We start from the raw sequence: 14342 nt of genomic DNA on the forward strand, positions 1-14342 counted from the left end.
TTCCTTGTCCGTGCCTTCTTACCATACAACCTGATATAACATCATATGTCAACGTGGCAAGTTCTTTTCTTATTATAATTCAATATTTATTTTTGGCCAAGGCTGTCAGAATTTTTTTACCAAGCGGGAAATTCTGAGAGAATACATTTTGCTTCCGACTTTGATATGGTTTTTTTTATTTAGTTTTTGGGTCTGAATACTTTGATAGAATAGCTAAAGAATATGTATGCTAAGACTACAAATTAGGAACGTTGATCACATCAAATAAGCAACTACTTATTTGATAAGATTAAAAAAACAGTTCAAATGTTAGCTTAATAGTAAATAAACTAATATGCAGATGAATGGTTTTATCTAAATTACGGACTAATGACATTCAAAAATGAAATTCAATAATTTTAAAATATTATTATGATCCAAATTTGATAATTGCCTAAGTTTGAAACATGCGAAGAAAAAAAATATACTTATAATGGGTCATGTATTTTATTGATAAGATAAACAAAAACAAGTACAAAACCACTATGTATTTGGGCCAAAAGCAAAAACACACAGCCCCACTTCTTAGAAAGCCCTTAGAACAAAGGACTTGGGCTTCAAAAATCAAACAGAAAAAGAACCCAGATCACGTTTTTTTAAAAGGATGGCAGAAATGTATAAATACACAAAAAAGGGGCAAAATTCGTTCTAGACAAATCAAAGAGAGAAGAAATCGGGCTGGGCCTAGATCATTACCATCTCTCAAAAAGGGCCCAAAAGAGACAAAATTCTGGAAGGAGATACTTTTAAAAGAACCCCACGTGAAGTTCTTTTCTCAGACTTTGAAAAGTCAAATAAATCAACTGCCACAGAGTTGATAAAAGGAAGGGTCAGTAGCTGGCAAAAACTAGGAAGGGACATCTCTGAAATTCGGAAAGATCAAATCCCCTTACATATTAATATATTTCAGAGATATTTCTTCTATAAGTGATTCTCCCGAGAGATAAGCAGACTAAAAGCTCGAAAAAAGATAGGTAAGAAAGCAGGGATTTTGTTCAAAGAAATCAAAATGAGCCATCACAGTCCATAAACTCTCACAAGGGGCAACTAGAATTAAGGAAAAATATTGGGTTTTCTTTCAAAAGAAACAAGGAAGTGATCTTAAGAACTGACGGTTGAGTGCCAGAATTTAATTATTGTATTTCTTGTATCTTTTGAAAGATTTGCCGCCCATTATTAAAAAGAATTACTACCCCACTCCAGATAACATTTCTTATAAATATAAGAAGGAGTGAACATGGCAGAAGACAATTAATCCAACACTCAAGTCATCAATCAAACAACCAACTCAAAATCAACCAGAAGCTCACTTGAATTCTAAGTGAAAACCAACTTTAGATCAGAATTCCCAAGGTTCAGACTTAGAAAATAAGTCATTCAAAACGAGATTTCTCTCGTTACAAATTTGGTTCAACAAAAAACCAAGACAGGTAGAGCTTGAGCTTTTCCCAAACATGAAAACCTCAACAAATTTTACAGTGCAGTCTCTAGCCCAATGAAGTCCTCGAGAACAACCACTTCTGCCTTACAGATTTGAAGAAGCCACGATTCTGCCCACTCGAAGCCTCACAAAAGCTTGAAGTGTATTAAAGCTCGCCAAAATTAACCTTTGGTATCGATCTACAGTGAAGCTTAGCACTGAAGTTGTTAATTCATCCACCTAGATATTTCCAGTCTAGCCCGGATCAGAACCTCCTATCCAGGCAGAAATGGAGTTCCAGTTGTCCTTTCATCTTTCTAGCTTGGATATTTATGTTTATAGTTTTGTAAAGGCAGTTTTGCCTAAGACAGCTTAAATTCCATCAACCATTCTGGCCATAACAACCTCTTTATATTGAGATAAATTGTTAAAGTCCTCACCGGTCTGAGGCAAGAAAAGAACTTACTTGGGAGATATTCATCACTCAAATTCACAATCGCTTGTTTATGGAAATCAGTAACTTGGGGCGCAAGTTATCTATTCTAGAATAAGTCTGCTAGAATCTTCATTGCTAGCAGTAGCACGCTCATACACCAAAGAAAGCTGACTTGTTGACCAGTCAATGGTTTTCAAGGTAGTGGGAACTTTGCCCTTCCACCACAGGAGTGATCACAAAACGGGTGAACACTATGGTGTCAAATTATGGATAAACCTTCTCCAACAAGGAAGTTGAATTAATCTGTAGATAATCACACACAACCTACAAACTGATTAAAATCCCTGATTCAGCAACCAAAAACACGCCTACTCAAACCTACAATACAAATATGTCGTGCACTGGCAGAAGCGACAAATCCGTATTGAAAGTCAAAAACTAAAAAGAAATAAAACTAACAAAAGACAAAAAGCTTCTAAAGAGTTCTTGAAAAATATTAGCCAAACAAACTAAGAAGCAGGACCACCGCTCAACATCCTAAAGTTCTGTGAAACTAAGAAGCAGGACCACCATAGTGCCATACCGGTTAAACCTATAGTGTTGTATCGACTAAATTTCAACCCAACTCAACTTGACATTTTTCCGATCATTGCAGCTCCAAACCCATGTTGAAGGCTGACAACTGAAGCTAAATCCTCCCCCAAGTGCGCTAAACGACTGTAACTATCACAATGACGACAGGGTTTCATGACATTCGACACCACAAAACAAAACAACAAAGCAATATAAACGGGAAAAAGTAGGTAAGGAGAGGGGATGAAAGGAGAGAGGATAGGAGGAGATGAGAGAGGAGAGGGGAGGGGGAAGGGAGGATGGCCACCAACCCCAAAAGGGAAATTGGCTATGGTTTCTTTTCTAAAGCTTTTCTCAAAGAGGTGTTTTTTGAAGTGAATACCTAATCTAATTTCTAATCCAATGGGAAAAATATTTTTCTAAGGCTAAATTGTAGCAATGGATCCTAAATTATACCATATTTTTCATTTTCGTCCCTGAATTTTAATAGTTAATGTCATCCTCAAATTTGGGTCGCACTACTAGTTCTTTCCGTTTACTTTGTTTAATTTTTTGTTAAATTCATAGGTAAAAGCCTAATAAAAATGAGATAAGAAAAAAAAAAAAAGGAGACTTTGGAAAAGACCAAAGGAGAGAGAAATTTTTTAAAAGAAGCCAAAATGGACAAAATTGCCCTTATTTATTTTTAGATTTCTTAAGGAATTCTTTACATTTGCATGTCTTTGGTTTGAAAGTTGAGACGTTTTTTTTTTTTTGAGTGGTGATTTCCACTCCTTTTCTCTATTTTATCCACTTACACTCCTTTTATAACTAAAAAGGAGTGTAAGTGATAAAATAGGAGTGGGGAAATCATTGCCCTTTTTTTTAAAGCCTAAATTTATTAAAAAATAATTATATATATAATAAAATAAAATAAAAGGCCCAACCCTTCTACCCACCACTCCAAACTATCAATAATCAACATCAGTAATCATTGATTTTGGAGGAATTCAATTCTTGGGTGGAATGTAATATTCTAATTCATAGAAAACTAACCTATTATGAATTCATCTTTTTACCCATTATATCCACACACAATTTTTAAAATTCCAAATTTGTCATCTACTTTAACCCAACAACAAGGATATTTTACTAATTAATACTACTCATACCCCAATTTCATATGGTTTAGTAAACAACTTCAATAGGAACTCGGAATATGATTCTTCTCAATTTAGTTCTTCTTAATCCAATTATGAAATAGTAAACATATTATCATAGTAATTACTCAAAAATAAAAAAATAAAAATCTCATCTTAGTCTTGGTGGTGATGGTGATGGTGGGTTGGCGGTGTCCATGGGAAGGCCATTAAGGTTGGGAGGAGGCGGTATTGTTGATATTGTGACTTAGATGAGAGAGAGAGAGAGAGAGAGAGAGAGAGAGGGCAATGGTGGTCATTTAGCAGAGGCCATGACACTTTGTCTGGTGGTGGTCATTTGACAATGACTATGAGAGTGCAAAGCACGACGGAGAACAGTTGACTTCAAAAGTCTTATTTGCCCTTAAAACTAGATCATGTGCCATGCACGTGATCAATTTTGACAGTTCGTTAGACATATTTGACGGAAATGATGAGTAGTGCAAGTGCAACGCACAACCTAATTTGAGAATGACAGTAACTATTATTTTGGGATGCAAAGCAAGGTATAGTTTAGACCGTTGCTATAATTTAACTTTTTTTAAAACAATGGCGTGTATTACTAATTTTCAATTTCGGATGGTTCAAGGGTCCTGCCAAGTCCTAGGTTGTGTCTCGAGTCCCAGTATTTGGGAGTATTAAAGGAAAAATAACAACTAAGGGGAAAAAAAAAAACAAAAACACCCCTTCTAGAAAAAGTTTCGGAAAATTAAATTTAAAAGTAAATTGAAAATTGAAAATTTAATGATTACCAAGTCGGTCCTAACTGAAACTTTAACAATTAACATATATAGAGTAAATACACATTATTTGGACTTGTAAATTGTTCTAGGTTGACGTGTTAGATCCAATCCAATAAAGAAATCAATGAAAATTAGTAATTTTACATGTTAGTCCAAATCAAAATGTGACAGTTGTCTAAATATGACACATAAGGTGAACACTATTCATGCATCATTGCCAATTTTCTGGAGCCAAATGTTTTGGAAAGATCATGGGTAACATTGTATATAAATAAAGTGTCATTTAGGTCTCACATTCACATCCAGGCTCTTCCCCAAATCTTTATGCATTGCAATTTATGTTGCTTTGTAACTGCACTTGTTCTCTGGTTTATGTTCATCATGGTATATGTCTCTATTCAAACCCATTTTTACTATAACACCTCCGAGATGTTAGCAAGAGGACTAATCGACCTCGCGAAATCAATCGAATCGGTGATTTACCAGAAAAATAGCCACACATATATAAACCATTAACCTTCAAATAAGATTTTTTCAAAGCATGTTTGGTATTGTCCAGACCTTTGAAACATCGGACTTGCTTTTGAATTGACCTCATGTGAAAGTTGCAAGCAACCTTAGGCCTCTGCAACAACATGGAAATTGAAGCCAAGATATGGATGTAGCAGAAACCAAGGCTGGGGAAGTGGCTAAAAATACAAAGGAACCTGAGTTGCTTCATCATATATATTAAAGATCATTGATCAAACAAAACACATGTTCGTCTTGGGGTTGTTTTGATGATGATGTGATAAGGAAATATATGATGTTAGGTGCTAAAGAATTTGTAGACTAATTAGTACTACAAATTTTGGAGATTGTACAAACACTCATTTTGTTGGTTTTTGTATTAGTTACGAAGCCATGTAAACTTAATTGTCTTGAAGGTGTGCAATATTAAAGTATGAAGTGTCTAATGATTGTACACTTTTTTCTTGACATGATTTTTCCTCAATTTGGGCGTTTTAACGAGGTCACAATTGCTCCATCACGGATCCATTTTTGTTTTTGTTTTGTTTTTTTTTTTTTTCATCGTGATTGTTTCAGGCGCAAAGCTTTTTAAGATCCCACTCTTGTTTGTTCCTAACTATCACGTTGGGTTTTGGATGTTTTCATCCTCTTATGGTGTTCTAATAAAGCATATATTCCAACAAATAAAAAAGTGTATAATGATTTGGAGATTAATAATGAGTATGAATAATTGTGAATTCACATAATTGTTCTCTTTTTTAGTTTGGGCTTTTCACGTGTAAGACCATAAATAGAGCCCAAAATATAGAAAAACCCTACAATACAGAAATCTTAGGGAAAAAATAATTTGACTTTTCTAATGTACTAAATACACAATACAACCCTTGAAAAACCTAAAATTTACAACAATGTCATCAATGTTTTTTTCTTTTTAAAAATCATAATGCAATAATAATAATGATATTTCACACATCATTCAAATTATAACATAAAATAAAAAACTACAACGGGGCCTTTTTTTGAATTTTTTTTTCTTTAATAAGTTTTAGGGTTTATATATAAATTCAAGGCTAAAAGTCACTTTTGATCTCTGTAATTTGGCACTTCAACCACTTTTAACTATGTAGTTTCAATTATGTCAATTTTGACCATGTAGTTTCATATTTATAGCAATTCATGGACAAGTTAGTATTCTTGTCAATTTCTTTAACGGTGCAAGGGGCAATTTCATCAAGTCAAAAACCTTGAACATAAAAGCTTGTATGAAACTCCCTCATTTCATATTAGGGCTTGAAAATGGTCATTTGGATTTAGGATTCTTCAAAAATTGGGATTAGTGGTTGAATTTCGAGCTCTAATATGAAATGGGAAGAATTTTAGACAAGCTTTTATGCTCAAGGGTTCTGGGTTGATGAAATTACCCATTGCATCGTTAAAGAAATTGACAAGAATACTAACTTGTCCTTGAATTGCTACAAATACGAAACTATAATGACAAAATTAACGGAATTGAAACTACATGGTCAAAAGTGATTAAAGTGCCAAACTACAGAGACCAAAAGTGATTTTTGGCCTAAATTCAATGCAAAAAATGAGTTTTATTATAAATTTCTCTTTTAGTTGGGTTTTTCACATGTAAGTCCATATTTTTTTCCTAATTTGTAATACACTTCTACAGGGGTGGAGCTCGAGTAGGGATAACAACAAGCCGGTTTGGGGCTGGGTATGACAATATCATTCATATCCCCGCTTCCCATCCCCGCCCCTGCCCCTATCCACTATTAGAATTTTCGGGGAATCCCCATCTCCGCCCCTGTCGGGGGAATGCCTCCCAAACCCGCCACAAATCCCCGAATTTATATCTATTTTTAAAATACTATTCTACTTATAACAAAATAATCAATATACATGGTTAATAAAAAGTAAAGAACTTCAGGTGAGTAACAAGAGTAGGTAAGTCTAAATAGTATATCTATCAAGCAGGGGACCTAATTGGTGTGATACGTTGCCGTTGATAAAATAAAGCATAAATTTTCTTTTTAAAAATTCTTTCATAAAAAGAAAAGTATAACTCAATTGGTGTTACTGAAGGGCATGCATATGTGTTTGCTCTTTAGAGTCGGCAAAAGTTTAAATAGAATTTTAAACTAACTTGGGTTCTATCTTATTTTTCTTTTATTTTTAATATGAAAAGTGTGAATTTACTGTATTATCCTTATTTAATTAATAATTTCAATTCTTAATGTTTGCATTAACCAATGGTATTTTTTGGTATTTTGAATGTTTCATCATTCTCTGTCTTTTGCTTTTATATATAGAGATAAATTATATATTTATTAATTCGAAATAAATATGACTTACCGGATCAGGTTTGGGGATAGGAAAAACAATATGATTCCCGACCTGTTACTGATCGGGTATTTTACAATTCAAGAATTCCTGTAGCCGCCTCCGATTTTCTTCTGAAATCTCCCCTGTTAGGGCCGAGGACCCGACCTATCGGAGATTTTTGCCATCCCTAAGCCAAAGGTTGGAAGGATTATTGACTTTTCCTTTTTCCCTTCATTATTAATTTTTTCCCAACCTTCTGACATCAATAAATTTGGCGGCTCTCCATTATTACCAATTCAGTTCTTTCTTTTTCAGATTTGCAACCAGGATCATGTCTCATTCAGTTTTATTTGGACAAAAATTTGGCAAAGGAAACAAAAATCATGATCAGCAGCAGCTTCTTTCTGCATTCAATAATGTGTTATACCAAATAATGGATTCTTATAATGAAGATGTGCAGAATTGATGCTGCGAGAATATCTGGAGAAAGGTCATCAAGAAAGCAACCTTAAAGCTTAACTTGTGTATGATTGCATCAATGCCCACAAAATTTGGATTATTCCCAGAAGCACAATCTTGTTCAGGACTATAGAAAAAAAAAGAAGGTATATTTCCCCACATGGTCCTGTCTTGTAGCAGCTTATTCTTTCATCCCAAATCCATTGCATTTAGGGCAGTGTCATTGTAGCTGCACTCCCATTATAAGCTTAGTTTTGTTTGAAGAGAAAAACTGTAAATTTTCTCACTAACCAAACATGCAATTCCTGATCAAATCTGTCTAACACAGCATTGTCCAAAGTACTTAGGGGCTGCTTTGAGATTTTTGGTTCCATCTTTTAGAAAAGGAGCCATCCAACACTAACATCAAATACCTTGTCTTTTCTTGCAGCAAATGGAATATTGTGATACAATAAACACAAAATCCAAGAACAAATCTATACTTCATAGAATTTCTACTTTCTTTGGAAAATAGATTTTAACTTAAAAAATTTCTTCTGAACTGTCAAATCCTTTGATCTCCTAAAAGAAGCCGATTAGATGTAAGAGGGACTAAATTATTAGAGCATTTCCAGCAAGCAGGCTGGGGAGGGCTGGGGCTGGGAGAAAAGCCTGTTGCAACCCAAAGCTGCCAGGGCAAGGTGTGGGCCCCAAAAAAATGTTGCCTCTTTACGGTATTTGATTTAAAATAAAATAAAATATCATGCATGCATGAGCGGGCAAGTTGATCATGTTCCAAGTCCTTCCAGTCCAACGAATCGATAATGAAAAAATGAAAAAATCGGAAAAATTTGATACCCAAAAAATACATAAATACCAACAAATACTCTTCACTTTTAACCACCTCTTCATCTAGAAGAATCCAGAGAATGGAGAATGAAATCTGGAAAAAGAATCTCAATTTGTCTATGCCACTCTTTTAACAAAGCAGACACAAAGGAGACAGGAGCAGATGTGACCAGACCTTTTGCGGGAGAACAAAAAAGTTGGAGAGAGAGAGAGAGAGAGAGAGAGAGAGAGAGAGACTACATAAATACAGCCCTTGCTTTCTGCTCTCATTTGGGTTCGGCAGAGGAATAAAGGCAGAATCTCTTCTTAATAAACACTTCTTTCTCCTTTTAACATCTTGCTGAAAGAAATTGCAGGCAGAGTGAGAGTGAGATCTAGAGGCAGACGTGACAAGGACCACTGCAAGGGTGAAGTTGCTCTGTCAATCATAATTTTTTTGGATATTTTTCTATCAAGTGACATTTTCGTAATCTGGTCACCAATATTCTCTACCCACCAAATCTTATATTTACCACTGTAATAAGATTTGGTGGGTAGAGCATATCATAGTTTTCTAAGGCCCAAGGCAAATTCTAAATTGTGGGCCTCCCTGTAATACACTCAACATTAAATATGTAATTTTCTTAAAAGAAAAGTAATACCACTTTTGGGATTAAAAAATAGGGTTAAATGTCAAAATGATTTCTCTGTTTTATCACGTTAGCCAATTTAGTTCTTGTGTTTTTAATTTGGCCAATTCAGTCCCTATGTTCAGGACCGTTAGCCAATTTGATCCATTCTGTTAAAATTGCCTTTAAATATGAACATGATAATCCTTTTTCTTTTCTTTTTTTGAAAACCTATAAAGATGTTTAAATTTTTATTCTTTTTAAAGTTGGATTTATTTAAAAATATATTAAAACTTCAATTAAACTAACATAACATTAGATTAAAAAAAAAAAGATATTTAGTCATATAACTCATTCTTAGCACTAAAACTATAAATAAACCTTATACCATTTAATTTCTATAAACAAACAAAAAAAAACCCAAAAAATGATAGTTGAATCCTATTGAATTTAATTTTGATTATTAAATTACTTTGATGCCTTATTAAGTGTTTTCGATTTTTTTTAATGAGGTTTTGGGATTAGGTTTGTTTTAAGAAATCAATAGCAGTTTTGTAATTTAAAAAAAGTTATAAACCTTTTTGTTATATTGTAAATGAGCTTTAGGTGTGTTTCTAAAGTTCATTTCATATAAGTTTTTTTTTTTATTTTAATAATTTGGGCTCCTATATTGGGTATAATAGTGAATCTCCCTTAAAAGAAAAGTAAAAAGACTTGAAGAAAAAAAAAAGGATAGGCGTAGTTCGAAAAGGAGAAGGGCTGCTTAGCGAGTGAGTAGTAAGAAAGGGGGTGACTATTGCGGGGTTCGGGATGGTGATGAACGGAGGCGTACAATAGAAGAGGGAGAGATGGGGTTGAAGATTTGGGGGCCACGACTGAGGATGGGGCAAATGGCTAGGCAATTGTTGGGTTAGGGAAGATCTTGCTGGGAGCTGGTCAGGTAAGGGCTTTTTGTTTCTATAGAGAGAGAGAGAGAGAGAGAGAGAGAGAGACCATGAGACCATTTTAACATTTAAGCCTAAAAAATATCATACATTCATTTGAACCCAAGTAAACCATTCTAAAAGAAAAAAAAATCATTCCTTTTGGGCTTAAAAGAACATATCAGATAATTTCTCCAACATTAAGAAACCTAATTCACAATTCAAAGCTCTTATTTCACAAGTCCCAATTCAATTTAGAAATCCTAATTCAATAAGCCATAAATTCAATTTATCAGAACAAACCCAAATTCTACAAGAGAGACGCATTAAAGAAAAAAGAGAGAATCAGGAAGAAAATGACTGGAAAAAAGAAGAAGAAAAAGGAATGAGACAAAAGTGATGAGGAGAAAGAGAAAATAGAGAAAATGTTCATTATTTAAAGGAAAGTTTCAATCCACAAGAAAAGCATGATGGGAAAAGTTACGGTGGGACAAATGAAGATAGAGATAGGGTTTATTTATTTATTTTAGCTGGACATATAGAGATAGAATTTCAATATTTTTTTTGGGCTGAGATAAACTTATTTAGCTATTTATCTTTTTTTGAAAATTTTGAGCTGGGCAGCAGCTCAACCTGCCCTGTAGATAGAACTGCCCTAGTAGAATCACTTCCAAACATGCCCGTAATCATCAGCCTTCCCATCCATTGTCATGCATATATATATATATATATATATATATATATATATATATGCATTCTTTTGGCTTTAGTTCATGCTAGCTTTTGGGTTCTTTCAGTTTCAGGATGAATTGTTTGTCTCATATTCATGCATGCTTGAGGTGGCCACTAAAATATGCCAAAGAGCCGCATCAAACCATGAATTTGCTTTTTTTTTTTTTTAACCCAACTCACTCCTTCTATTGGAAATATGTACCTTTCGATTAATGAGCACACTTCCCACGTTAGTGAAAGCAGCAGACTTAATTAATCATAAAGGGGAATATATTATCGTACCTCTTTTTCACCAAATTATTCGAAGAATTTAACCAATTGATGACTATAAAATCTCGGAAGAGTATATAGATAAATGCAAAGCATATATAAAATGTGTGTAAGTTTAATATATTATCGTCTCTCTCAATATGAAAGATCCTAAAAAAAATATTGGAATGTCATTGATTTTTTTTTTTTTTGAATCAGTATATATATGTTGCTATCTAATCACCCTTTTGTTGTCTCCACTGGAGAATATGGGCATTTTAATTCAACTCATTTCAATTAAAAAAATGATAATATCTAAAATGAGGGGGTATTTACTATTTAGAATCTGTCTACATGCAGAAGCAGGTCATTCCAGATTTAACATAATATTCACTAGCCCTTTGGCACATGCTGATCAGCATGTGCCAGTTGATTTTCTTTTTCTTTTTTATTTTATTTTTAGAATTAAAAAAAAATAACAATAGGTAGTTATGTTCCATAAAAGTAGGGCTTGGTTTCTGATTTTTTTTTTTAAAATTTAATTTTTTTAATATGAAAAAATGTGTATTTATCATATTATCCTCATTTAATTAATAATTTCAATTCTTAATGTTTAAATTAACCAATATATTTTCTGGCATTTTGTATGTTTCACCGTTTTCTACCTTTTGCTTTATATATATAGATAGATAAACAATTAATACCAATAGTTTATTTATTTATTTATTTATCACTTAGTACCAGAATCGAATTTGCCAATACTACCTTCAATCACTTCATGCTCTTCCCTCTTCATGGAAAGTTGTCCACGTTCAACCCTCAGCCTCAGTTCCCCTCCTACACACACCCAACCAAATATATATAAATCCCTCCTTGCTCCTTAATTTATCTCATCACACATTGTTCTTCCAACTCTCTCTCTCTCTCTCTCTCTCTCTCTCTCTCTCTCCAAAATATATCTTCTTTATTATCCTTTGCTTTTCTACCCTTCTCACAAAATGGACAAAAACCAGTCGCGTAGGCAGGTTCGTCTCATGAGGCAGTCCCTCTTTGATCAGGTTTTTCTTTTTCTTCTTCATCTCTTTACCTTTTCTTTTTCCCTTTTTCTTTTCAAATTTAAATTCCTCACTTTCTTAATCTTCAAACTCGTAATTTATATTTTACAAGGTACTAATGCAGGGAGACATTGTACATATCATACATGTAATGCAAATGACACCATTAAGTTCTCGCAAAATAGCACAATAATCCCAGAACAATAAAATGGATACGTGCATGCAAATTTACATCATCCATTTTTAAATTACTTATGGGAATTTCAGGGATTTCTGGACGAACAGTTTATTCAGTTGGAGGAGTTGCAAGATGACTCTAACCCAAATTTTGTGGAGGAAATTGCAACGTCGTACTACCGAGATTCATACAGATCACTCCAAGCCATAGAGCTGGCACTGTGAGTCAAATTATGATGTTTACTTTTAAAATAAAATTCAATGACAATACATATATATTGGTTGATTATATATATAGTAATGTATATATGCAGAGAGAAGACCCCTCGTGATTTTAGTAAGTTGGACAGCTACATGCATCAGTTCAAGGGAAGTAGCTCAAGGTAAAAAATAAAAATAAAACGTCCTCATTTTGTTATTATTTTAAGAGATATTAGAAAAGAATCTGTAAGTATATTCTGTGTTGGCCGTTGAGATGACAAGATTTAATCCCAACCAAACATATTTCTCTTCATTGGTGCAGCATCGGAGCCAAAAAAGTAAAAGCTGAGTGCCAACAGTTCAGGGAATATTGTGACGCAGGAAATGGAGAAGGGTACGTACACAATCTTAGCATCAATCGTTAAAAAACTCTTATTATAATTATATTCTCTTAACTCGAGTTCGAATCATCTCCCTTTATATTCGTACAAAATAAATTGATAATATGGAGAATAAATTTTAAAAAGGGGCAAAATGTGTAGATAAAATTGGTAGGCCACTTAAAAGTTTTGATGGTAAATCCAGATGCATGAGGACTTTCCAAGCATTGAAGAAAGAGCATGCAACACTAAAGAAGAGGCTTGAGGCTTATTTTCAGGTAAACTCTACACCAGTATATATATATATATATATATATATATAAATGTGTTTTGAATTTTTTTTTTTTTTTTTGTAATTTTTTTTTTCTTTCAGATGGCAAGGCAAGCTGGGCCTATTGAGGCAGCATGTCGCCCCAAGTGAAGAGAAAATTATTAACAGCCAGAGAGAGAGGCAGAGGCTACAATTAATATGAGTGGTTGGTGGATTTTGTACTATGTATGTGCACCAACCTCCGTTAGATTAATGACGGTGTATTAGGAGACTTAATTAGGTGGTTTTGGATTCTAATATCCATGTAAGCTTATATTATGTGTTCAATGAAAATGCTAAGCAATTAAGTTTTTTTTCTTCATGATTATCCTGTTTCTTGCCAGAATATGAAATGGGCTTTATTATATACAATGAGAATGCTTCAGAATTTCTGAGGTTGGATCAACTCACCCTTGGCTTGAGGCCCAAATCAATGCCCACTAAATTTGTATCACTCTTACCAGATAACTAGTTATTTTATAATATTTGGTTGAGAGAGAGAGAGGGAGGCAAAAGCATAGATGAAGAGATACTTAAGGATCGTCCCGTAACGTTTTACAATTTTCAAGATTTGAGAATGTGTTTGGTAGTTTAAATGGAGAACAATTTTCTACGAGCTAAAAACAGTAAAATCATTTTTGATACCCGTATTTGAAAATGAGAAAGGATTGGATGCCCCTGATGATTTTGGGAAAGGATTGTCATACCAAAAGATGGGATGTATGCTGAAATTGTTAACGGAAAAATTGATTCCAATTTTGGGAAACTTGATAATTGTCTCTTGTAATTATGAGGTTACGACCTCTAGTCATATGGCTTAGGTGAGATAGAGAAAGGTAAGGGCAAGGCAAGGTTTGACACTATTCACGTGAATAGTGTCAGCCTTGCATTTTTTGGTTCCACTCCAAATGGCAACGGCAAGGGCAATTACTATTTATTTTAATTTATTTTATATTTTTTATACTTAAACCATTAATTTTGGCATGAGAAGTGAAAAATAGGACTAGGTATTTATATATATATATAAATTCTGAAATTTTTGGTATTTTTTTTCTAATTTTTTTAATTTTTTTTTTAGTTTCTGATGTCATCAATGACGTCAAGAAACCCATGCAAGATTTGCCTTTGGGCCTGCCCAGCTTGTGGCCCCATCAACTGCCTAGTCTTGCCTTTGTGGGCTGGAGCCAAAA

General features: G+C 33.8%; 1 protein-coding gene across 1 annotated transcript; it reads left to right on the forward strand.

The window, feature by feature from the left end:
• Positions 1–11936: 11936 nt before the first annotated feature.
• On the forward strand, positions 11937–13474 carry LOC103327835 (histidine-containing phosphotransfer protein 4-like). The gene is made up of 6 exons (XM_008230203.2): positions 11937–12087; positions 12352–12482; positions 12576–12644; positions 12785–12856; positions 13048–13120; positions 13216–13474. Exons 1-6 carry the CDS (start codon positions 12028–12030, stop codon positions 13261–13263), a joined length of 453 nt encoding a protein of 150 aa, XP_008228425.1. The 5' UTR covers positions 11937–12027; the 3' UTR covers positions 13264–13474.
• Positions 13475–14342: the final 868 nt, after the last annotated feature.

This window comes from Prunus mume, linkage group LG4 (assembly GCF_029339155.1).
Source record: "Prunus mume cultivar Tortuosa linkage group LG4, ASM2933915v1, whole genome shotgun sequence".
In the NCBI taxonomy this organism is placed as follows: Eukaryota; Viridiplantae; Streptophyta; class Magnoliopsida; order Rosales; family Rosaceae; genus Prunus; species Prunus mume.

Excerpts from the sequence above, each read along its gene's own strand:
- LOC103327835 (XM_008230203.2), top strand. The coding sequence starts at position 12,028 with ATGGACAAAAACCAGTCGCGTAGGCAGGTTCGTCTCATGAGGCAGTCC. Across the intron at positions 12,645-12,784 it reads TTCAAGGGAAGTAGCTCAAG|CATCGGAGCCAAAAAAGTAA; the intron begins GTAAAAAATAAA and ends TCATTGGTGCAG. Across the intron at positions 12,857-13,047 it reads GACGCAGGAAATGGAGAAGG|ATGCATGAGGACTTTCCAAG; the intron begins GTACGTACACAA and ends TGGTAAATCCAG.